The 27,015-nt window shown below is 38.9% G+C and overlaps 1 protein-coding gene across 2 annotated transcripts in view; it reads left to right on the top strand.

Annotated features, from left to right (window-relative positions):
- The first annotated feature begins 450 nt into the window (after nt 1–450).
- Nucleotides 451–27,015, top strand: part of wnt7bb (wingless-type MMTV integration site family, member 7Bb) — a 45,472-nt gene continuing 18,907 nt past the window's right edge. The window contains exons 1-2 of one of the 2 annotated variants that reach the window (XM_047380666.1): nt 451–1,051; nt 12,473–12,699. In XM_047380666.1, the coding sequence (XP_047236622.1) occupies nt 981–1,051; nt 12,473–12,699 (298 nt within the window). In that variant the 5' untranslated portion in view covers nt 451–980. Of the gene's footprint in view, nt 1,052–5,710; nt 6,263–12,472; nt 12,700–27,015 lie in introns of those variants that run through there. The other variant, XM_047380656.1, reaches the window with a different exon arrangement.

The following is a 27,015-nucleotide window of genomic DNA, read 5'->3' as shown; positions in this document are numbered from 1 at the left end:
CAGACCTGTCATAATGTTGAGACTAAGCCTGGATCATTGTCTTACAGCCAGCAGAGGGAGGCTACTAAATTATGGGATGATTCCTAAAGGAATTCTTAAACATCTGGACAAAATTCACACCCCAATAACTCGACAAAATATCTGTTTTCTCTATATTGTTGCTCCAGTGTGACTGACAGGGCACCAATGCCACATATTTATCAGAAAGCCCGTTTATCATAATTGCTCATTATTAGTCATGCAGTGGCGTGTTTTTTTGTTTTTTGTTTTTTTGTTATGCAAACAGCTGGAAAGCCATTTGATTTTACTGGGCTTACTGTTGTGGTGTGGCTCATCCGGGGGGAGGCCACACTGCTGGGGCAAAGCCGATGTTGCAAGCGCCCAGTTAGGCCTATAAAAAGGCCATTTCACTTCATTCCTTGTTAGTTTTCTGTACAACAACTACACGTGTTGAGTTCAGGCTGGAAGCCCGTCCCATTCACTGCATATCTGTGCAGGTAGGGGAGGAGGAGGAGGAGGAGAAGGAGAAGGAGGCGCACAACCCTTTTGTTACCTGTACCAGACTACCTGGCTGTTGGAAGTTTGTAACATGCTGTGAGTTTGAGGGACGCTTCATGTCAGATTCTGAGTTTGGATTGGACCCTGCGGAAGGCAGCAGGTTTTTCTACCATTAAAGGCGCACCAAGGGGGAGAATAGTTAATTAGAATTCACCGTTTAAAAGGGAGGACGAAAAGGAGGCACTTCCTCCAAGAACTCATTCACCTTTCAAGTGCGATCATATTCCAGCTTTCTTTTCGGACTCTTCTTAGCATCTCACCTGTTCTGGACGATGGGTTTATTGCCGTCGAAGATCTCCAAGGAGCTTGATGTGACGGGAACCAGGCGATATACGTTCATCTGGGGGGGGTTAGGAAAGCTGCAGATGTGAACGTCACTTTGTGTTAACAGTGCATGGCCTCTGGATAAAGTGCTACCGATCATGCACAAACCCCTCCGAAAGCGGAGTCTCTACGTGTTCCTGTGTTTTGGCATCATATACCTCAGACTCGGGTGAGTTTATTTGTTTTGGTTCTTTTTTTGTTCACTCATGCCTTGTACTTCCTTACATGCGCAAGCAGTAAACTTGACCAAAAAAAAAAAAAAACCTGCGCAAGATGTGAAGACGTTAAATGCCCTCTGACCTAACATCGAAAAAAAGGTATTAAATATCAAAATCAAATGCATGTTCTTTAAAAGTAGATGCATGTTGTAGTTTAAATCCCTTAAGAACCTGTGCGTAAAAAGCAGCGCTCATATACGCTAACTGCAGTGCATTTTCGCTGTGAGAGGCTGTATTTGGCTTATTTCAGGAGCCTCTTTGCTCTTTTTCGTTGCACAAGCCAGTGTCTCTCTGCTCCCGACCCTGCATACCTTCATTAATAGCGGTAGACTGAGTTGTATTTCCACATTCCATGACTAGACTGATTGTTTTACGTCTCTACCTGTTTTGCAATAGCTCAACTTAATGCAAAAAACACGACAGGTCAAAAGCCTTCATTCTGCAAATCTGCCATCATTTTGGCGTACAGCTTTGTAAAATATATCATTTTGCCAGAGCCATCCAAGGAGCTATGATGTCCACAGCACAATATTGTTGGGGGGCCCACCTCCACCCCACTCAGCAGAGGACCTGATTTCAACTTAAGGATATGGATAGACCTCATTGAGACATAGGTTAGTTTAAATTATATATATAGACCTTATTTAGCCGTGTGCCTATGATAAAGGTATATTTATGCATTTATTTAAATATTTATTTATAAGTTAATTTAAATATCCCAAATCCTTGATTGCAAAGTAACAAGCAGCGCAAAAAGTGTAAATCATCCAGAAATTGAAAAGTAACCAATTTCTTCTCGTTGTGATATTGCGGTAATAACATCATTGTGGAGAAAGCTTTTGTTAATTTTAGTGAATGTGAGTGAATTATGTGAAAATGAAGACAAGTTTCACAAATCCTAATTTTCAGCACCTCAGAACCTTTAAAATCAAATCACTGAGACGAGGTATCGCAAATTTATATGTTAGTTGCTGAATTTAGAATTGCAGTTGTGTAGGTCAGCTGGTTGAGATGGTATGCTTGTAATCAAGAGATCATGAGTTCACTGTTTTTCTCGAAAAATACTTTTCATATGAGGCTATAAATCTCCAAATTTAAGCATAACAATCTGTTGCTAATTTAGAGATTCTTTAGATGTTTTATAAGCATAAAATGCTTCCCTTTATATGGTTCATCCTTTTTGCGTGCTGCATTTAATTGGCTTATTTTACAGTTAACTAGTTAATCAACTTTGGATTAAATTGACAATATAACAGAATGTGTTTTGTTTGGCAATCCCATCAGTAATGTCACATTATTTGATAAATAAATTGCTCTTAGGATAAAGTACTGATATAGATTTTTTTTTAAATAATTTTACTAGTGCAGTGGTAGGATGGTGTGATAGTTCAGAGGTTAGCGCTGCTGCCTTGCAGCAAGAAGTTCCTGAATTAGGTGTGAGTGAGTGTGTGGTTGTTTTTCCTGTGAGTTTCTGTGAAGCTCTGTGATGGACTGAAAACTTGTTTAGTGCGTCCTCTGCCTTTCACCCGAAGACCGCTGGAGATAGATTTAATTTTACTTAATGATTATTTCAAACTTTCATAGTGAGGCACTGTAAAATCAGTCACTCAGTAATCGACCCACTTCCTCACATAAAACTGCAGCATAATAAAACTGAAATCAATTTTGTTATGGCTTTTGGTTTTGGTGTACTACCCCAAGATTATCAGTAGGCCCCAATCTAGGCACATATTTGAAAGGTTTTTGGAGGCACTCCTTTCTAACAAAGCCACAACTTAGTCATTTTTCTGCTGTTATCACCAGTAGCAGTGGGGAGTAGAGCAAGGGCGCAGTGGCCACCTCTGCAAATTTGCTGGCTCTCCCTTTGGCCAAACATATTTTTATGCCTAATAGTTTAGATGAACATGAATATGAATTCAAAACATAATAGAATGAGCTTTAACTAGTTGAACATTTATTTTTATTTCTTTACTTATTACTTTTAAGCAGTCTCCCCTATAAAATTTCCATTCTAACATTGTTTTGCCGTGCCACCCCAACATTATCAGTGGTCATCATCTGGATACCCCTTGCAAAACCTTCTGGAGGCACCCTGGGCTATCACATGACAGGAGCTCCACGGTGAAGTAAAAGTCACCCATCTTCATGTTTACTAATCCTGAGCTCTTGGCCCAGTCCTTCCATCTCTTTCACTGCGGGCTAAATATCTTTCAGGGTACCGTCTTTGCTTGCAATGGCTCAGAGCTTGAAGGTGTTGAGTGAGAGTCACGATTCTGAGGTGATTTAAAAAAAGGAAAAAATAGGCTCTGCAACAAAATCTCCTGTGTTTTATTTCTTTGCTAAGATCCAATCAGATCAGGCAACACTTGTGTTATACAGTTTGTCTCAGGTGTTTTTAAAAATATATCAGCTAAAATGTAATGACATTTTTATTTGTTACAGTGATAAACTGAATGTTGTGTTATAAAATGCTAACCATCACATATCACCAGGACAAAAAGTAGTATAGTATAAAAAAGAGGAAGCAGGCATTCAGATTTTGGACTCCTAGGCTTATCATTTCTAGGTGATTTAAGACTCCTTCACTGTAAAAAAAGAAACTAGAATTAAATTAAATATGAGTAATTAAAATTCTTAAAATTGTATATACGTTTGTAACTGTAATGTACGATAATGGTTAAACGTTATCTACTTTATTTTGGTAACAAATCTTACCAAATATTTTGAAAATAATTTAACTGAAGATTGGGTTGGGTTAGTCAAACATTAGCATTAGTGTCCAACAGGGAACAGTAAAACTGTTATGTTTAAATGGGCTGTATTATATTGCAAATATCAAGTAAATTTTAAAAGTTAAGAACCGTAATAAAACTTTGTACCCTGCTTTAGCTAGTTTAGCAACAATGCTAATGCTAAACTCAATTTTGTTAGAAATTGAACTTCTAAACCCTAAGACAGTTGTTGCAAATAAGTGGACCATCTTAGCAGTGGCTGTCAGGGAAAAGGCTGATATGCATCTTTTTAGAAGAGAAAGTTTGTTACTACTTCAATTGCATGTTATTATTGTTTCTTCTAAAAATGAAAAGCGAAACAAGTAATTCAACAGAAGAAATAGTGAAAGTGTTTGTTACAATGATCTAGCCAAGAAGGACCCAGCAGAAGTATCAGTTGTGATAAAGAGGATCCAGTGCATCCATGAAATTCATTACCAGTGTTAATTTAGTAGAGAGAAAAAATCTTAGCCATAGTTTTTGTCAATCACCCTTTTTTTTTTTACTAGACTAGAACGAGAAAAAAACAAAATAAAAACGTGTGTTGGAAATGATTGACATTTTCATCAACAAATAAAAATGATATGAAAATATTCATAGGAGATCAAGTACAACCAGATCTCATTTTATTCAAGTGGGAAGGTGGGATAAAGTTAAAAAAATTGCTGATGCAACTTAATCTTCTTGAACAGAAATCGAGGCCACATGTTGCAGGTGGAGATTCTCCTCATTGTCTGCAAACAGGACCCTTAGGGAAAAAAAGCGACAAAATGTCGACACGGGGAGTAAAGAAAAGAGCTGACAGGCATGTCTTACTTCTGGTGACAAAATTATATTTCAGGTAACATAGCAAAAAAAAAAAAAAAAAACAACAACAACAAACTGTAATCACAATATATTTAGCTGACTAAAATTTAAATAATGAACAATGACTAAATTGCGACCAAAACTACATTACATTTTGGTCCAAGAGTAAGACTAAAGAGAATGTACTGTCTAAAGAAAAACTGCTGTCTATACTGAATGATTGTAAAGCTATATCTGTAATAAAGAAACATATTTGGTATTGTTTGATCTGGATTCAAATCCATTTGGAAGATGGATGAGAACATTTTAAATACATTATATCATCCAACAAACTGCTGATTGTGCAGATGTTTTATACTTTACTTCATTTAGAAAATACAAATGAACATATATTGGCAGTTTTGTAAAGTTCGAGTTATTATGACAGAATAGTTAGAACCTAACGAACTTCTCAAGTAGTTCAATTAATTCGAGGACAGATGTTACAGACACATTCTAAGTAGGTATATTTTAGAAACTACATGAAAATTTTACTATTTCTCAAGTTTGTTTTAGCTTTTAAACTGTTAAAACCCCTGAAATAAAACATGTTCAAATTGTTACACAAATTCTTTTGGGTTAGATTCTAACAGTTTGTTTTAACAGTGTATTTCAATTTTTTCTTTTGCTTATATCAGGCCAAGGACAATTCTTATACAGTGGGGTCTCAAAATGAATGAAATTGTATAAAATGCCAATCATCAGCTATCAGCAGGTAGACGGAACAGACAGGTTCTAGACGTCAAAGCACCTTGTTTTTATTTTAAAATAATAAAACTTCCCGCGAAATGGCACAATACCCGTAGAGGCCCTAATGATTTAATATGCATGTCAATGTGTGTTCCAGATATAGATTTTATGTATCATAAAATACGCAAACAAAGCGTTTTAACTTGGTAACAACTTGTTGAATCAGAAAGAGGTCGTGTCAGAGAAGTGTGGGCTCAGACACGCAGCCCTCTTCTATGTTTGTTTATTTTTGGCTGGATGAGTCTAGGGTAGTAGCGGTGCTGGTGGTTATGGAGGGTGATCATGAATGAAACCTCCTTCGCATCCAGCGGGGGTTAGGATCAGTGTCAACCCATTGTCCCGCCGTGGCAAAGTGGGCGGATAGCAGTGTCTCCTCCTGCCCAATGGCAGGCACGATCCTCATGAGAGCGCAGAGAGGCACTTTTCTGCCATGCAGAATCCCTAAAACCATCATCATTCCGGGTCGGAGAGCCCACAGTGGTGTGTAAAAGCCTCGGCTGCTGAGAGATGTCAGAGCCAACCTCCGCACCAACACGGTCCTGCATGGAGCTCGGAGCTGAGTAGAAGCGCCGCGCATGAGATCTTTGGTTCTTCTCGATCCTCTCCGGAACGGACCTAATACCGGGAATAAATTAAGGGATTTTTTTTTTTGCCTATATCTGTCGGCGTCATCTCACTCTAGTCCGAGCGTGACCATTTGCTCAATGTCATCATGATCATCCTCTCGTCGCGCAGTGTACTGCTGTCAGTCTACTACCCGCAGATCTTCCTGATCCTGACGAGCGGCAGCTACCTGTAAGTTAGAGCCAATTAACCTAACTGGTCCTTAATTAAGTCTGCAGCCTGCGCGCTCTCATCCACAGCTACATGGAGACGCCCGCCCTTGGTTTATATGCTGATATTTTTTACACTCACTTCTTTGGATTAAGAGGTTGTAGATCCATTTTAAGGTGTTTAATCTGTCTCTGTTTGGAGAGCGCGTAACCAAATGCGTAACGGATTTCTTGATTTTTACTCCGATTTTCCCAATTTTTTCAATCGTAAAATGAAATTGGACATTCCGATCAATGTGCAGATAGTCGGGAAACCTATCCACGTGGGAGTGGGCTTCTAATTAGTTACATTTGAACGTGGCGTGTCCACGCGAATAGCTCGTGCGTAATGAGTCACTGTTGATAGATTAATCTATCGCTTCAGCAGGATCCACCAACAAAGTTAAATCATATTTGAATTTTTCAGAAACGTGTACATGCATTCATTTCGGCCGCTGAGTGGCAGAGGTGTTCTAGACAATTCGGATGTGGATATTCAGATTTTACTTTCTTTCTGAGAGGAAATGTAATGTATGCGCTATTGTCTGCGTTTATTTGTGTGCCGTATTACATCATTTTGGTTAGTTCTTGTATATGTCAGTGTTAGAACTTGCATCCTATTACCTGTAAATCTGTTGGCATCAAGTGATTGATACAGTGGCGCCCTCTTGAATGGTATGCATGAATGGATGAACGCCCCCTCTTCCCACCAAATATGTGCCTCCTCTATTGTAGTTTCCATGCTTGTCGTAATGTAAGGTGTTCTTAATGGCCACAAAAAAAGCACAGAAAAACAATTTTTTTATGTTTGTTTTCACAAATATTATAATATTTTTATAATATTTGCCTCAAATTGTGTTTTAAGGAACCTCTGTTCAGTGTAAAAAAAAAAAAACTCCAGTTAAGGTTTGATCACTCCCCAGTTTTTTAGATGTTGAACTAGAGTTGACCAAATGCAGTCCAGACTCCATAAAAATAACTGAACTGAAATAACCGTTTGTTTTAGAGAAGATTCAGAAGCCGCAAATCAGATACTGTCTGCTGCAATATCAGCCAGCTGCAGTGCGCAACCATATTTCATTATAGTGCTAACACTGGGGCTGCATGATACTGGAAAGGTTTGAGATGGTGATGTAATTGTTAAATGTTGCATTGAATATACCAGTTGCATTAAACACATATTTTCCTTCCTCCTTTCTTCCTCGTTTTTCTAAAGTAGAACGCCGGCTTTCTGAAAGTTTCCAAAAATAATTTTTCATCCACTCCATTCTGTTCTTCTCTCTTTGCTGCCCGGAGACCCCAAACCTGAATCCAAAATAGATGTGGTTTCCACTACTATGAATAGGGATGGCTTGCACATCAAAGCTTTGCAGAACACTGTCTGTTTTAATTATCTTAAGAAAATGTATGCTTAGCCTTTAAGAACAAATTCAATATGACGTAAAATGAATATGCCTGTGTCTTATTAACTGTATATTTCGACAAGTTACTTCATACATTTTGTTTAAATGCCTGTGGCAATGTGGCGATAACAAACTCTCCAATGTCTGGAGGAATATTGTTGTTATAAGAAGTATTCAGGTCATTTCCGTACAGGCATGTATCATAGTTGTCTGGTCAGCACTGGTACGTACATTTTAAATCTATTTCTATCAATTTATTCATATTTCATTTTATGCTATTACATTTACAACAAAATGGGCATTTGTTCAGGATCTACAACTGTCTGAATAATAAATAAATACTAGATATATAACAGAAATCAGACAACACAGTAAACTAGCTAACAGTAATAAAACAAATAGTGAGGAATCTCTGACAGTGTTCTCAGCCCTTTTCCTTTTGTTGCTCTGAAACAGATCCTGGACACTCCAATGACCTTTTCAGATCCCCTCCATGTCCTCTTTACGACTCCTGTTGTTTGTCCTGTTGCAGCTGGAGCACCACGCTGAGATGCAGCACATCAGCATGCTCTCCAGCTAGGCATGAGCCCGTATGAGATTCTACCTGAATGATAACCCTGAGAAAAACATAGCGCAGCACCATGCTAATAACAAAGTTAAAAAATGGTGTAACTTATTTCAGCTGCTTGTATGTAAAACCGGAGCATAAAGTAACTCCTACTGCTGCTAAAATAATGCATTATGCTGACCACTATAGTTACAATATTGTGTTTATAACATTTATTTGCTGTTTGTGGTTTTTCTGAAAATGTTTCCAGACTGCTAAAATTGGTCTTTGTAGTACGTGTAACAGCCAGAATTGTGCAGCAAAAGGTTGGGGAGGGGATGTGCTGTGTTACTTTCTATGCCATACAGCCTGAGAAGTTGATCAATGAAAGTTCTCTTAAATGTTTAGGTGCTGTGCGGATTATATAATCATGTAGTTAGTAAAAGAGCAGCAAAGGAGGAAATGCCATATTCAGCATTAACACAACAGTGATTCCCTGCTTTTATTCGCTTGACTCAGTTATGTCCCAGGCATTTTGGTAAGTGCATTCCTCAGTGGAAGATGCATGCCCCTGGAGCTTAACAGTGTTTCAGTCAGGTTCATAGTGTTTCATGTGATGGAGTGGGTGGCTGGAAGCGCGCTGTATGCCATGAGGGTATGGTTTCTTTTAGGGCCACCCTGTTCAGTAATAAAACCTGCAAGGCTTTTTTTGTTTTTTTGGTTTTAAACCATTGACATTGGGTAATACTGCAGAAAGGCTGAGGCTTCTCTGGTATTCAATCAGTTCAGCAGCTGCAGAACTTTACAGAGACAACTTTGTGACACTTTTTAGTTGTTTTTTTTTTCTCATGGGAGAGCTGTTCAGCCATGGCCAAGCTGTCCCCAAGCTGCTGCCATACACAGAGTAGAGGCTAAGCAAATTCATTTGTGCGCTGCAATGATGCAGGGATTTAAAAGCTTAGCTCTGGAATTCTCTGTTTGGTATATGATGGTTTGGAACGGCATTGATATTCTTTGCGTTTTAGTGAAATTATCGGGTAAAGAACAAGAGAAACGCTCAAGAGAAGACACCAGCTTTTGCTGTCAGATAAAATGTCTGCGGGGATTCGCATTGCCTTAAACAAGAAAGGAAACATAAACAACAGTGGAAATAAAAAATGCAGCCCATATAGGAGCATTGGCAACATTAGGGTCCATTATACAATGTTTCTCCAGTGGCAAATTGCTTTTCCTAAATGAGTCTGCCCTTTCAGCTTGTACAGGCGGGACATCATCGTTGCTAGGAACAACTACATATACAGCTGAGGGTCACAAAGGGTCAGAGCAGTTCAATCCTCTTAAACAGCGGAGAGAGCAAAGAGGGCCTGAAAGCAGCAGCCGGCTGCAGTGTTTGCTGTGCACTTGACAAATGTCTTGTTCCCAGCCCAGTCAAACTCCGCCGTGACGAATTTCTTCTTTTGTGGCTGTAACATTTCAAGTTCTCTTGTTGCAACTGCATTACATATTCCCATAGCAGTCTTTGGCTGCAACTTGCAGAGAAAGATTTGGAAAATATCCAGGAGTAACTGTGAAACAGTAACTTTTGCATGTTTTACCATGTTATAACATCAAACCCTGATGTATTTTACTGGAAAGAAGTAGGACATAGTTGTACACCTGAGGGAAAATTATACATGGTTTCAAAACTGTTATGAAAAAAAACACCTGAAAAGTGTGGCATGCATTCGTATTCACCCCCCTTTATTCTGCTATTCCTAAAGAAATCCAGTGCAACTCTGACCAACTCCCATGGTCTCATTTGTCCAAAGCAGCTTTTATTTATGTATTTTTTCACTTTTCAAACTGAGATTAAATTTGTCACATGAGAACTCTATTTACTAATTAAGTGGCTTTTAAAGGCATTTGGTTGCACTGAATTTAATTTAGGAGTGCCAGAGTAAAGTGGGGCTAAATCCAAATGCATGCCACACATTTTTGATTTCTGCTTGTAAAAACTTGTAGTTTGTGTTTCTCTGTCACATAAAATCCCAATAAAATACATGTTACATTACCCATAGGGCAGGTACTTCCTATAGATACATGTAAAATAGCAAAGCAACGTAAATGTTTAAATGCACTGCGAGACTAATAGTCTGAAAATTCGTTTGAGTTTGCATGTTTAAGACTTCAGCAAATTTAGTTTTTTGTTAGGAAGAACTAAGGTAACTGTCCAAATGAGATTATCTAAGAGTGATTTCTTCCCAATAAGCATATATCTGTTCTTAGTCTGGGGTCTCCAACAGTAGCTCTGTGAACTTAAATCTTAATCCAGGAGATTATGTTTCTTCACCCTTGTTCCTCCTCACTTGTTCTTCCATTTCCCCTCCTTATACTCTGCCATCCCATTTTCTCTGACACACAACTTGCCTGAGTTCATTCGTCCCGTATGCGGTTAATCCTTTTCAAAGTCAACGTCGTATTTCCAAGCAGCAGTGTTCCTCCAAGTTCATTTCTGGCTGCCCGTCCTCGACATGTTTGAAAAGTATGTATCTACACGGTTTTGATGGCTGTAAACAGAGCCCTGGAGGGATCGGCACTTTGTTTTGGAGCTAATCTGTTTTTGGCTTCCTCGGCAGCTGCAGAGCCTACCTTAAACATATGCTTTCTGTGTATTTACAGCAAATTACTGCATGTGTATTGTTGTTTCTGTCTGAGAAGAACAGAGGAGGAGGTGTGTAATTTTCTCTAAAGCATAATAACCCCTTGAATTATGGCGATTTGTGTTGAAAACCCTTTTATGTACTCATTACAAATTAATTATAGGATGTGGGTGAAAAAAAAGCAGTCTCTTGTGAACAGCGAAGGCGGCACTTTACCTCAACAGTCCGTCTCAAACATGCAATTAAACAAACCGTGAGATTACTTTGTGCAACATTTGCTTAAAAGGGGGACACTACTTCCACACCGAAAGAAACCACACTGGTGTACAATGTATCTTCATACAAGCCTGGAAGCCCTTCACAGCACTAAGGTACCAAACACTTAGTACAAAACCCCCAAACTCATTAGTCAGACTCCAATCATCCAAACCAGCACTGAGTGCTGTCAGTAGTCAGACATTCATACTGCTTTCCAACTGGGTACATCTATTAAAAAGCTTCAAAGATATTAATGTTTTATTGCAGCAGCAAAAGCTACATTTTACCTGAAAATCATCTTATAGAAAATAAATCGTAATAACACAATCACCAGTAACAGGGTTGCTGGTACCCCTAACAATTCCTTTAAAAATGTAAGAGAAACCTTTTTTCATTTATACTTAGACTGATCAAATATTTCTGGAACTGCAAAGCTTACCGTTTGAGAATCTCCCACTAGATGCTATCTACATGCATGCCTAGAAGAAACCTTTCTGCCCTACTGTGGCATTCGCTGAACTCTTCTGGGACTTTAACTTCAACCATGTGCTCTGGTCAGATGAAACTAAGATTGATCTTTTGTGCAACAGACAGACCAGGTGTGAAACAAAAGGAACAACAAGTAGAGAAGCACCTCATGTGGCAACTACAGAAAAGGATATGTGATGCTGTGGGCCTGTCTGTTCCAAAGGCCACGGAAGAGAAATAAGTCTTGTTAAAGTGCATGGCGTTGTTAACTCCTTAAACGACCAGGGCATTCTAAATAAAAATCGGAACATCTATGCCAGAAAGATGAAAATGAGTTGCCATTTGGTTTTTCAACAGGATAATGATCTGAAACTTATGACCAAATAAACATGTTTCAACCTTCTTGCACAGCTATCAAACTTAAATCAGAAAACCCATGTGGTGAGATGAAGAGAGGAGAACATAAGAGACGAACCAGGACTCTAGAGAAACTGTACAAACAGAAATGGTCAAAGATCCCTCTCTCTGTACTCTTCAAGCTGACTAAGTGCTGTCCTTTTCACAAAAGGTGTTGTACAAAGTACTGAAAGCAAAATAGATATAGTCTTTAAAGGTGGTTTGATTTTTCTAAAATTGTCAGTGTGAAATTGTACTGCTATGATGAAAGGTGAACTTATTTTAAGGCTAGTTGAACATCTTTACCAGGGGTGCGCACAATTTCTTCCAAGGTTATCCACCACCCATGGATATTTGTATGCTGTGCAGCTCATCCTGAGCAAGTTCTAACTCACTCTATTTGTGTGTGTCTGTTGAATGTATGTGTGTGTGTGTGTGTGTGTGTGTGTGTGTTTGGTGTCGTGTTTCTCCTCCTATGGCAGGGCCCTGTCCTCGGTGGTGGCTCTGGGCGCCAACATCATCTGCAACAAGATTCCGGGGCTGGCACCTCGCCAGCGGGCCATCTGCCAGAGCCGCCCAGACGCCATCATTGTTGTGGGCGAAGGCGCCCAAATGGGCATCAATGAGTGTCAGTACCAGTTTCGATATGGACGGTGGAACTGTTCGGCGCTGGGAGAGAGGACAGTCTTCGGTCAGGAGCTTCGAGTAGGTCAGTCTGGGTTTTTTCCCTGCAGAGAAAAGACACAGTGCGTTTGTGTGTGTATATATGCTTTTTTCTATGGATATCCCTATAGAAACCTGCCAAGGGTTTAGCATTTGTAGCTCTGAAAATACTTTTTACAGAGAGATGTAATTTTGGCTACACTTGGCTTCTTGTCTAAGCAAGCTTTATTTCCTTATGATCTTTGGAAGTGAGATACATTTAGATTTATGTCAGGTCAAATGTCAAAGAAGTTGCAATGTGGTAAATCTGGCAAAAAGGATTTGATCACACACTGACATAGTCAACATAAAATAATGTCATTTTAAAATAAAAAAGCAAAGGAAGCTAAATATAGTACTTCCAATGTTTTAAAAAAAACACATCACATCTTATTAATGTTTAAAAGAGGTTTTGTAATTAGTCTTGTAGCGAGCTTTCAATGACAGTTCTTTCTTTCAATAATGACTTTCTGGTCACTCTTTTATGAAGATCAGGGCCCATATTCACAATGATTCTCAGAGTCCTCTCAGAGAGCTCCTGATTCAGCCTAAAGAGTCCTGGCAAGGAGTCTCAGCTAAAGAGTGATTCAGTTCGCTGCTGAGAGCAACTCTGAGCGAGGAGATGACAGAACTTCCTATCTTAGTGAGGAGATGTAGTTTACACCCGTTGTGACACTGTCTTCTAAGAGCTGTGAGGGAAATTAACCAATTATAGAATTTAGACTGAATTCAGAAATATGTAAATCATAATGGTGACTTAGCAAAATTAAATTAATTGTCACACAGCGTCATCATATTAAACGTAGCTTATTTACAAGCTTGTCATTATTCTGATTTGCTTATTATTATGTTTACTCGTCATGCTGGTCATTTTCATGCTGCATCTATTTCATATTAATTAATTTCATATTAATGTTAAAATTCAGCACTTTACTGTGATCTCCTTCTTTTGTAATCAGGTTTAGTTTGGTAAAATTACCAAAACAAGACAGAAAAAAAGGTGGAGAAAACTGAACTGAATAGATCAGCAAAGCTTACTGGTGGAGGAGAAGAGAGGAGTGTTGAAATGTAGATTTGGTCCTGGGATCACGGTGCGACCAAACAGGCATTCCCGAGCAGATCAATGTGTCATTCTCTCTCCTTTCAGCACCAGCCTGGAATGTGAGCAGCTCTGTTACGTGCGCCATTCAGAAGCTATTAAGAAGATTGCAGAATATTTTCTCTAAAGAGAGAAGATTCTCTAGAATCTTGGAATTTGAGAAAATCTACGATTTTTCTTAGAATGACGTCACTAGGAGCTACTTAGGATTCTTTGTGTATATACAGGTCCTTCTCAAAATATTAGCATATTGTGATAAAGTTCATTATTTTCCATAATGTCATGATGAAAATTTAACATTCATATATTTTAGATTCATTGCACACTAACTGAAATATTTCAGGTCTTTTATTGTCTTAATACGGATGATTTTGGCATACAGCTCATGAAAACCCCAAATTCCTATCTCACAAAATTAGCATATCATTAAAAGGGTCTCTAAACGAGCTATGAACCTAATCATCTGAATCAACGAGTTAACTCTAAACACCTGCAAAAGATTCCTGAGGCCTTTAAAACTCCCAGCCTGGTTCATCTCTCAAAACCCCAATCATGGGTAAGACTGCCGACCTGACTGCTGTCCAGAAGGCCATTATTGACACCCTCAAGCAAGAGGGTAAGACACAGAAAGAAATTTCTGAACGAATAGGCTGTTCCCAGAGTGCTGTATCAAGGCACCTCAGTGGGAAGTCTGTGGGAAGGAAAAAGTGTGGCAGAAAACGCTGCACAACGAGAAGAGGTGACCGGACCCTGAGGAAGATTGTGGAGAAGGGCCGATTCCAGACCTTGGGGGACCTGCGGAAGCAGTGGACTGAGTCTGGAGTAGAAACATCCAGAGCCACCGTGCACAGGCGTGTGCAGGAAATGGGCTACAGGTGCCGCATTCCCCAGGTCAAGCCACTTTTGAACCAGAAACAGCGGCAGAAGCGCCTGACCAGGGCTACAGAGAAGCAGCACTGGACTGTTGCTCAGTGGTCCAAAGAACTTTTTTCGGATGAAAGCAAATTCTGCATGTCATTCGGAAATCAAGGTGCCAGAGTCTGGAGGAAGACTGGGGAGAAGGAAATGCCAAAATGCCAGAAGTCCAGTGTCAAGTAACCAAAGTCAGTGATGGTCTGGGGTGCCGTGTCAGCTGCTGGTGTTGGTCCACTGTGTTTTATCAAGGGCAGGGTCAATGCAGCTAGCTATCAGGAGATTTTGGAGCACTTCATGCTTCCATCTGCTGAAAAGCTTTAAGGAGATGAAGATTTCATTTTTCAGCACGATCTGGCACCTGCTCACAGTGCCAAAACCACTGGTAAATGGTTTACTGACCATGGTATCACTGTGCTCAATTGGCCTGCCAACTCTCCTGACCTGAACCCCATAGAGAATCTGTGGGATATTGTGAAGAGAACATTGAGAGACTCAAGACCCAACACTCTGGATGAGCTAAAGGCCGCTATCAAAGCATCCTGGGCCTCCATAAGACCTCAGCAGTGCCACAGGCTGATTGCCTCCATGCCACGCCGCATTGAAGCAGTCATTTCTGTAAAAGGATTCCCGACCAAGTATTGAGTGCATAACTGTACATGATTATTTGAAGGTTGACGTTGTTTGTATTAAAAACACTTTTCTTTTATTGGTCGGATGAAATATGCTAATTTTGTGAGATAGGAATTTTGGGTTTTCATGAGCTGTATGCCAAAATCATCCGTATTAAGACAATAAAAGACCTGAAATATTTCAGTTAGTGTGCAATAAATCTAAAATATATGAATGTTAAATTTTCATCATGACATTATGGAAAATAATGAACTTTATCACAATATGCTAATATTTTGAGAAGGACCTGTATATGAAGCCAGAGTGAGATGATTTGTGCTTTCTGACAAGATGCAAGAGTGCACAGCTCATAGTTGTTCTGTCTGCAGTTTCTCCAACCTGAGATGTAAATATCTGCTGCTCCTCCAGAGTTACCATGGGACTCTTGGCTGCTTTTCTGGTGTTGTAGGTGGCCGGCCATGTCTTGGTAGGTTTGAAGTTGTCCCACAGGGTTTCCATTTCCAGATGATGGATTGAACAGAGCCCTTGAGGTGCTTAAAGTTTGGGATATTGTCTTATAACTGAACTCAGCTTTAAACTTCTCAACTTCATCCCTGCTCTGTCTGGTGTGTTCCTAGATCTTCATGATGCTGTTTTGTTTTCTAATATTCTCATACCAACCTCTGACACCTTTAATTTATAGTAAATATTTTTACTGAGATTAAGACACACAGGTGGCAGTGAGCTTTACTAATTAGGTGACTTGGGAGGAATGTCTGTTATTTACTGACAACAGGGTAAAGATGGTTGAATACATATGTACAACACTAGTTTTTAGTCAAAAACAAAACTAAAACAACGTTTTGTGTCACTTAAAATCCTGCAATACACAGTTGTTCTATTACACAGACTCCCAATAAATGCATTGCAGTTTTTGGTTGTAATGTGGTATGAATACGTTTGCAAGACTGTGCTTTGGGTGAACGGTTTTGGTTAACAGTAATGTAGTAAAAAAAAAAGCATAATGCCCTTGTCTTATTTAAAAAGAGAGAAAAGAAGTTGTATAATGCTTGCCATCATATTGTCTTGGTTTTATGAAGAATCTGAAACATTTGGTACCAGTCCCCAACCCGCTGAACCTCGTGACGTGTGTCTCATCACGAGCCAAACCCAAGCTGTGCACATCATGCAGCTTAAAACTCAAATCAGTAACACACAGTACGTTTAACATATATCTCACCAACCGTGCTCACAAGAGCTTCACATACTGCTGATTTGACTCCATCGGAGTTGCATTCAAGTAGCTCAAAGATGCTCTCTTCCAACAGGCTCTTCTTTCTGTCGATGGAGCGTCTGCTTCTGTCAGGGTTTGCAGCATGCAGCCTTTGCTGGCCTTGTCAAAGTTATGGAAAAGCTATAGAAAAAGTAGTGCTTTAGACCTAATGGGGAAAATCTATGGTTGAAAAATGATATCTAAAATGAGGAGACAGCTAATGGTGTTATTGTAGAGAAGTCATGTTGAGACAGAATAGATGAACACAGCTGTTGTTAATTGAGTTAAATTGGTTGTGTCCATGCCTGGCTGCTTCATGAGAGAAGGTGCATAACATACAGGAAATAGCTTAAAGCTTGCAAACATTCAAACTGTAAATGTGATTTTGTTTGGAATAATAAAAAATCTTCTGTGTTATTTTTGTTTCAGATTTCCAGCATCATTCTGTATGTTTTGCTTTCTTCAAAAAAAATTTTTTTGCCATTGCCCTGTGGTTTGAGTGTGTGTATAATTCAGTGGGTTTGCTCTTAAGGGGTTGCTAAATTAACTTCAGCGCTCTTCACAAATGAACTTGGTTAAAGTCAGTTTAGTCTGGTTCGTATTTAATCCTGCAGCACCTGTGCTCTAAGAGCAGATTTTCTTAATTGGTGGGTCTTATAGTGATGGGAATAGCAGCCCCTTTTTGAAAATAGTTATTTAGGCTCAGCTGTTTTAGCTCCCAAATGGCTCCTAAGCTTTTTGCTACTTGAATTAATTTATAGCCCACATCACCATAAAAATATATGTAAACTGAATTATTATTGAGAAATGCAGTGAGTACAAAATACCAAAAGACATAGAATCCCACTTTCTGCAGAAAACCAGTGTGTTATAAACCATGCAACCACAAGTTCACAAAATTAGCATTGACTACCAACCTCAGCAGCAACATGGAACAGACTCCATTAATTGTAACAGGAACGTCGCTCATGGTGTGGGAGCGCTGGCCACAGCCATTGTCAAATAACCAATGTGTATAACAGCCTCCCCTCCACACCTCTGTTAGTGCAGACAAAGATGACGACGACACATATTAACCAATCACGTGTGGTTTGAAGAGAAAAAAGCTAGAGAGAGAGAGAGAGAGAGAGAACCAGGGCAAAAAAACGGCTCCTGAAGTAAACGACAGGAGCTGGCTCCTGTCGTTTACTTCAAAGAGCCAGCTCTAAGAGCCATTTAGTTCAGACCAACACATCACAAGCGTCTGAACACCTTATCTGCATTTTCTTAGAGCTGGTTACGCATTTACCAAAACTAAGTGACTTGATAAGAACTTCCACTCTCAGAGGATTTATAGGATTTAGATTTGTGTGCTGGTACCTTCAATTATTTAAAGGTAGGTCTACCATGCAGTTATTTCCATCCATATATTCATTGTCTAAACACGCCTGTCTGTGCAGGATCGCAGGGGAGCTGGTGTCTATGTCCAGCAGTCATTGGGCGAGATGCAGGGTACATCACAGGGCAACACAGAGACACACAGGACAAAGCCATCCACACACACTCACACCAGACCATTTAACCTAACAGTCATGTTGTTGGACTGTGGGAGGAAGCCGGAGTAACTGGACAGAACATGCAAACTCTATGTTTTTGATAAAATGTCTTGGTCATGAGAGAGTGTTTGATTAGATGTAAAGAGATTATTCATTAATTACTTCATTCAAATTAAGATGTTTGCATATATTCCCTCAGTATTTGGTAAAATTTACTTTATTTACTGAATGACTTTGATCAAATGTTTTGGCTGTCTTTTCAGAAACACCTGTTTGCTTGAATTTTTGCCCACTTCTTCTGATAGTTTAACTAGTATAACTAGTGTAACTGAGTCAGTTTTATAGCGCCTCTTGCTCACACACACATTTTAAGCTTATCCAACAAATGTTCTGCGAGATTGAGATCTGAGCTTTGTGATGGACACTTGTGATGGACACATTGACTTTGTTGTCATTAAGCCACTTGGTAACTTTGTAACCATTCAGAACCATTTGCACCCAAGCTTTAATGTCTTGAGATGTTGCTTCAATATTTTCTCATAATGTTTTTTTTTTGTTGGGATGCCAATTATTCTGTGAAGTGCACCAATCCCTCCTGCAGCAAACTTCCCGACAGTAGGATGGTTCCATCCCCGTTCTTCATTGTTGGGATGGTGTTCTTGGGGTTACAAGTTTACCGCTTTTCTCCCCAAATGTAACGCTAGTCATTAAGCCAAGCACTTAGTTTCACCATGTCTTCAAAATGTAAGGGTTTGTCCATATGTGTATCTGCAAACTGTGATCTGGCTTTTTTATGTTGGTTTTAGAGTAATAGCTTCCTTCTCTATGAGTGGCCATTCAGCCTGCCCATAGCTTGGGTCGATTCACCTATTTTGTATCAAAACACATTCATCTTTTGGACACAGAAGCTGTCTCCTTCCTGAGCAGTATGATAGTGTGACATTCCTCTGGTGCTTACACTTGCATATAATTACTTAAACAGATGAATCTGTCACCTTCAGGCATCTGGAAATTGTACCCAAAATGCACCAAACTTGTGAAAGTCCACAGTTCTCCTCCTAATTTCTTTTGATTTTTCTGTGATGATGAAAAGTGTCTGAGGTGCTGCCTTAAAATACATCCACGGGTGTGCCTCTTTTTAACGTAGATGTTGCATCAGGATGTAACAATGCAAATATAAATAATTTTGCTTATCCAACATGACCTTTAGTCTGATTTATTGTCAGACAGTGGGGTAAAAAAGGTTACGTGACTTATAGCTGATGTAAAAGGTTTGAACAGTATGTCTGCTGGTCCAGATTCCCAACTCTGTTGTAGATATGTTTTCTCTGGTATTTTTGGTTTTTTACGTAGAGTATTTTAAGCACACTTTGCTAAATTTCCCATATGCATGAATTAAGTAATTCACAAAGTTTTCTGTCAGGAAATAATTCACAAACCACCTTGAGTTCATACTGTGCATATTATCTTTACATTTATAAGAGATCAGTGTTTCGTATGTTGTCTTGGTCAAATACCTTATGGCTGTTTATATGGCCTCCTCAGTCAGAGAGCATCCTAATGTTTCTCTCTGTAACCATTTGACTATTAAAATCAATTGTTTTCACTGGATTCAGCTAAGGGTATCAGTAAAGGGGTCTGAAATGAAATGCATGTCACACATTTGTATATTTTCTGGTGATTTGATTTATAAACAAATCTGAAAATCATGCATCACTTTCCCTCTACTTCACATTTATGCGCTACATTGGTTGGTTGTGGAAAAGGGCAGTGAAAACTTTTGCAAGGCACTGTATGTCACCATGAAAAACTGTGTAAACCACAAATGCTGCACAGCTGCAGTATAATGTGGACACTGTCAGTGGAAATTGAACAATTACCATTTTCTGCAAACACCCTAATTTCAAGATGCATAGATATTCTTAGTTGTGATGGTTTCCAATTTTTATTGCTCATGGCTGAAAATCTAACTATGGTTTTGTAACTGTGTCTGTATATTCCAAAGGCCCACGGTAGCATGGAATATGCAATTATGGAATACAGTCCTTCATCAAAATGTTCCGATTATGTCTACAAATCTGCAGATGTCGATGTGGGAACATCATCATAATCAAGCTCGGAACCAAAAAGCTGTTCGCCTTCTGTTCCTATTGAAGTTTTTCACTCAGATCCCACAAAGTATGAGTACTAAATCTCCCCCCTGCTCTGTGATGCAGTCTTAGTTTTGGACTCTAAGGATGAGACTTTAGATTTTTTTTGTTTTTGAAAGAGAGCTGAAGATCAGCAGACCACACCTGTTATGCATGTCTCTGTTCTCTCCGCTGTTCTGTAGCTGCTCCATTATGTTACATTTGCTTTCCAGGGAACCACACATTAATAGTTGGTGTATTTAGCATAAATTTGCCTGACGTATTTTTATTAAGAAGACATTAATTACATTGTCTTATGAAAGCATGTATTACCGTCAAACATTTCCACATTTTGTCACATGATAGCCAACAACCTTTATGTGTTTCAATGGGATTCTCAGTGATCTTCCCACAAACATTGGGATGTGGAGGGAAAGGTATAGATTATTTTTATATTATTTAAAATAAAAATCTGAATTGTGAGGCATGCCTTTGCATTCAGCCCTCTCAGTCAAAAATTTGTTGATCACATTGTGTTGCAGTTATAGCTCCATGTGTTTTGGAGTAGGTCTTTACAAGCAGTTCACTAGCAAAATAATGGAGTTTTGTTTTGCAAAATGGCTCAGACTCAGCCAGATTGGCTATGGATTCTCAATTTGACTTTAGTTTTCACTTTGACTAGGCCATACTGACATGGTACTATTTTTATTTAAACAAGGGGTGTCCAACTCCAGTCATTAGGAGCCCTGCTTGCATGTTTTCAGTGTTTTGCTGCTCCAACACAGCAGACTCAAATGGCTGAATTAGCTTGTCCGCATGTCATCCGATTTTCCAAGAGCCTTCTTGGACCCATTCATTTGATTCGGGTGCGATTAACCAGTGAACCATATAAAACATGAGACCCAAGCCCATGAGAACTGGCTTTGGAAGCCAACTGATCTAAACCCTTATATCGTAGTTCTGGCTGTATGTTTAGGGTTGTTGTCCTGCTGGAAGGCGAACCTCCATCTCCATCCTTTGCAGCCTCTAACAGATTTCCTTACAATATTGTTCTCTATTTAGCTCCGTCAATATTTCCATCAATTCTGACCAGCTTTGTTGTGCCTGTTGAACAAAAGCCTTTCCACGGTATGATACTGCCACCACCGTATTTCAGGATTGGGATGGGTGTGCTCAAGGTGTATAGTCTTTATTATCCACGCATAGGTCAAAAAGTTCATTTTTAGTCATCTGATCTGAGCTCCTGTTCCACATGTTTGTTGTGTCTGTTACAGCCATTGTGACAACATCTGCATAGAAATTCTTATGGCTTTATTTTAACAATGGATTTCCTCTTGCCACTGTTCTACAAAGGGCAAATTTGCAGCATGTACCTCTAATAGTTGTCCTTCCACCTGAGCTATGGATCTCTGGAGCTCCTCAAGACTTACTGTGGACCTTTTGGCTGCCCTGGCTGGTCAGTGTAGTTAGATGACTATGTCTTGTTAGGTTTGCAGTTGTGTTACGCACTTTCTATTTATAGATGATTAGCTGAATAGTGTTTTTTGAGATCCTGTTTTATATTGTTTGTTTTATAACCTAACCCTGTTATAAACTTGTCCACGACTTTGGCCCTGACTTGTCCGCCGTGTTTCTTGGTCTTCATGTGTTTTAATAAAGTTCTCCAACAAACATCTGAGGTCTTAGCCATTAGGTGTCTTCTGAAGATAATTGGTTGCACTGCTTCTTTTAGTATGGGATGTCAAAGTAAAGGGGCACAATAAAAGTACATAGGAAACTTTTCAAATTGTTATTTTGTAAAAAAGTGAATTAAGCCATGTATTCTTTTCCTTCCTCTTCAGATTTAATAACTACTTTGCTCTGGTCTATTACATAAAATCGCACACAAATAGATGTTTGTAGTTGTAATGAGTCAAAATCTGAAAAAGGCACCAAGGTTTACATTTTTGATCACTTGAGGCTGAATAAATTTTATTACAATCATTTTGGGGAGATTCAGAACACACAACTTGGCATTAGATGGACTCATGTGAAACATCTAATTGGTCTCAGGCCCTAATTTTACTCTCCAGCTGACAAACTGGACAGTCTACATTATAAACCCCTATTGGATTGAAAACAGGGAGTCTAAGAGGATCTCTTTTTTTCCTGTGCAAAAAAACGTACTTTGCATTTGTTTCCTCGTGCGATGCTGTGGTGTTGGCATGAGTTGGTACTGTGGCTTCGTGGAAATGTGGATTGAATTATCGTGTGCTAAAAGAGATTGGTGTTATTGAGCGATTTGTTGCAGTCTTTGAAGAACTAATAACAGAATTATAGCCAAATCCATCAGCCAGTCAGGGTTAACAGAAGGCCTGAAATGAATCACGCTAGCAGAATATTTTTTGAATCATCCTATCTGACTTTATTTGTTTGTGGCCATTTTTGTGCATTGTGCAATATTAGCTTAATGTGAATTGTTTTAGGCTTCTAACATTATTTGGGCAGGCAAACAAGGTTGGCTTTTAATGTCAATCCCATCATCAATTTTCCACTGTGACATTACCAATTCTTAGATGCGTTTGCACTTTTTTCCTCTCTGCTGGCATGTTTTGACTGGGAAAGCCTTGTTCTGTGTGCAATGGTACATTCCTTTAGCTAACCACCTGTAATAGAGATGCCCTTCACTTAAAAGACCTGCCTCTGAACACCTTACAGCTCTTTTCAAACCGCAGTGCACTTGAAGTCAGCGATTAGAGCTTGAAAGTGGACACCTTTCAACAGCTACACTCAGCATCAAAGGCCAACACTGGACCCCTTGTCATAAAATGGCCTGCTCTGGTTACTCCCTGTTTGACTTTCCAGCCAGTTTGTCACCAACCTGATTCATGCTTTTTTATCTGAATGAAGTTTCTTGTTGTGCTGGCAGTGAAATATGACAAATTAAATCATCCTGCGACTATCTTGGTGAGCTAGAGGTAAAGCGAAAGGAAAACAAAACAAAACAATTAAACCATTTAAAGAGAAAGGTCACAATTTTTAATAAGTGTTCTGTTAAAAGGTTTTAAGTAGTTAATACCTTACCTGCAGTAGATAACTCTCATGATGTGTGGAACCCTTCATGTTGTACAGGTTATCAGTTTGGTGTGTTGCCACTGTAGGTACCAAAACCAGTCGTTTACATACTGGTAGGGTCGTCCTCCTGCTTCAGCTTCAGTGACAGAGATCAGCATAACAGCAGAGAGCAGAATGTGATTATATCAATAAAATTAGACCAACACAGAATTAGTCTTAGATTGCATCATAGTGGTAATGGTTTATGAGACTAGTAAAGTTATTCCAGACTGTGTGGAAATGTGTAACTAGAGAACATTTAACTGTACTGGTCCAAATGGTGGTGGTGTGTGTGTGTGTGTGTGTGTGTGTGTGTGTGTGTGTGTGTGTGTGTGTGTGTGTGTGTGTGTGTGTGTGGAGGGGGATCTCAAGTACCGAAATAAGAATTGAAGATTTCATAACCAATAATTCTGCCACAGCGAAAAGAGGAGAGATGGTGCTTTGCAGCAATACCTTGGGACTATTTTACATCGGTTCCTCTGTGAGACAGAAATAAAATCACTTTTCACTCAGAGAAGTTATCTGTACATAAAGGGCTGAAGATATGGACTCAGATGGACTTCAATAGGCCTGTAGATCGAAGTGTTAACTGCTGCAACTTCAAATTTGATAATAATAGCACAAAAAATAACGAATCTGGGAGGCTTTTCTGTAGAAATGTCCAGCCCTTTGGAGTCTGCGAATGGCCATCTTGGAAAATGCCTGTATAAATGAACTTCAAAAGGCTGTAATTCCTGAATTCGTCAGCTGACAGGCATCAGTGAAGGCTCTACTGAAAGGTGATACTCACAGGGTTAATAATTCGTATCCCGATTTACAGTCACAGCAAAGGTTTAGGAAATTATGCATAAACAAAATGAAAAGCTAATTTTACTATTATGCATGACAAAAAGGAGTCAGAACAAGCTCCATGTAAGAAAGTTGTATATATTTTAAAACAAAATATCAGACTATTTACCAAACTATTTACATATTTCATTTTTTTGTTGAAACTAAACTTCAAAACAAAATACCAAGCAAACTAAAAGCCTAAAAAGTAGTAAAAGAAGGTCTCTTAGCAGTTCACACATATGCAAACCCCATCTATATCACTATGTAACTAGTAGAAAAATAATAAATATTTACAATTTAAAAACATGGTTGACACTGCTTTCTGTTTACTCACTTCTTCCTTTCTTCCCCCTCCTATCTGCTCCATATTTATGACTTGTTTTAGTTTTAGACCAGATTATATTCCTGCCATAGAAAGCTAGCAATGACAGAAATCCTCAAAATCAATAACTTATTAAATACTGTCATATGTGATCATTTGAAAAGAAAATTTGTAAATAAATATACAGTATATATCAAATAAATAAAAATATTTTTCAACATATTTATTACTTAATAAACTAATTGAATTGGTGACACATGACCATGAAGTAAAATTTTTATGAAATGTTTACTTAGAATTTAAATTAAAAAAGTAATGTCTGCATTTATTTATTCAAGATAAAGATAGGTTGCCCTATTTGACACATGCATCTCCAGTTTTTATTATAATTTCCACATGTACAATTCTCAGTTTTTTTTAGACATTTTAATTTATTAATTTGTGGCACTTACTGTTTTTCACACATGCTGGGTGGTCCAAATAATTCATATTTTAGGCTCTTTTTGTTTTACATGTTTAGATTTGTGCTCCAAATGCCACGGGCCAAACCTCCCTTGTTGGGTCAGGGTTTCTACTGCAGTATCTTCATTTCACCTCCAGCCACAAATCCCGTGTGCAGGTGCAGTAGTGAGGACGGTAGTAAATCTGGTAGTAAATTTACGCTAGACCAAGTTCAAAAACAGCACAGCCATTAATGTTGACTAGTATCCAAGCGTTTCCTATCGGAGCTGTTCTAATTATAACTTCCACTAGCAAAGATACACAATAGGTCTCTGACAGAAACTGCTGAGTTTGTTAGCTCCTTTACAGCAGACGATACAGAGATGAAGGTGAGCTATACCTGCAGCCTAAGGCATGTTTCTCATCTGTCAGTAGCAGTACTGTTTCTTTATATTAAAATGCCTGACCTAGAGAGCTGCCTGTAGTGCAACAAGCATTGTATACCTTAATAAATTAAATAATAAACTTAATAAACTCAAAGTCAGATGTTTTGGTAGAAGACATACAATTTTTGTGTTTGGGATGGAAGGCTTGTTGACTGAAACTACAAGGGCAAGTAGGAAGAAAAAATAAGGTTTCTTGTAACTAAATATTTAGGCCTACATTTGTCTTCACAAACATGCATATTTTGAAAGAAAAAAGGCCTTTCTGTGAAAGAGAAAAGTACATTCTTCACCGTAATTTGATGGTTGGATGGCCCAGTTCTGGGGCACCCCTCTAACCTGGCCCCGGGACAATTGTCCCAGCTGGCCCATTAGCAGTCGTGCACACAAGTAAACAAAGAACTTCCCTCTATGCACCTGAGGATGTATTTATTTTCTTATTTTCAACATTATTTCACAGCTAAACAACATAAGCATACATTAGCTCTTCTTACATTTCCACTTGCTGGTAAAGGACAACACTTAAATCCTCTCTTAAATCCTTTCTGCTGAGTCGGCAGACAATTACTGATCTAGTTCGGACTGGTCTCCCTCTGAAATGTTGCTGTACTTTCAGCAGTCTTAGCTACGGGTTTAGCCTAAACCGCTCAGTTATGGTTGAGGTGCAAACACACTCTCTATTTCTGCTACCTGTGTGACCCCTTCTCTTTTCCGATGGTTATGGTCAATCTGACAGCGAGAGGTATCCCAATCCTTGTGGGTTTTTGTATAACAATGGCCACCAGTGGGCTCTAGATGGACAAACTTTATCAGTTTATTATTTTACTTAGTACCCTTACACATAACCCATTCTAAAATGGCCAAACTCTGACACTCAGTAGTTTATTCTAACCTCCCCAACAACCCCGCACCATTCCAAACCCTTTGTGAAGTGCTTTGAGACGACATGTGCTGTGAATAGGCGCTATATAAATAAAACTGAATTGAATTTAATTGAATTACTCTTAAAAAAATCTTTTACCATGATTTGTTTGGCAAAGTACTTTAAAAGTTGTCCACTAACGCTATATGCGTGATCACACATTGATGGTGCTAAAATCAACAGTGTTTATGCTTGAGTTTATTAAGCCAGTTTTGCATTAGGCTCCACATGCCGAACATTGCTTTGCCATAAATCCCAATTACAGTTATGAGACTACAGATGTTTTAAGATGATAGAAGTGTGTTTGCTCACGACACCTCTAAGACAAGCTGTTAGTTTCAACCTTAGCAAATAATCAGGAATTTTACTGAATTAACATGTTAATATAGCTAATATAGATAACATTATCTATATTAACTTTTAACAGAACATCACTTCAAAATATTTCAAACTATCCTTTTAAGCACATTCAGGTACAAACTATGTTTATTACTGTTAGTTAAAAAGGAAGACAGGACAAAAATGCATGGGAAATTTTGAAAACGTCTGTTATAACACAGACACTAACACAGTTCAGAGGATAGAGGGTGTGTACACACCTGAATGCTACTATCATCCTGTATGGTCTCACCTTCCAGCTTTTGTTCCTTTTCCACCTCAGGAGCTCAGAGCATGGTGAAGACAGAGGTAAATCCACCTGCCAGTACAGCT

This window comes from Girardinichthys multiradiatus, chromosome 2 (assembly GCF_021462225.1).
Source record: "Girardinichthys multiradiatus isolate DD_20200921_A chromosome 2, DD_fGirMul_XY1, whole genome shotgun sequence".
In the NCBI taxonomy this organism is placed as follows: domain Eukaryota; kingdom Metazoa; phylum Chordata; class Actinopteri; order Cyprinodontiformes; family Goodeidae; genus Girardinichthys; species Girardinichthys multiradiatus.
Note: the sequence above shows the minus strand (reverse complement) of the source record. Positions and strands in the feature narration are given on the sequence as shown.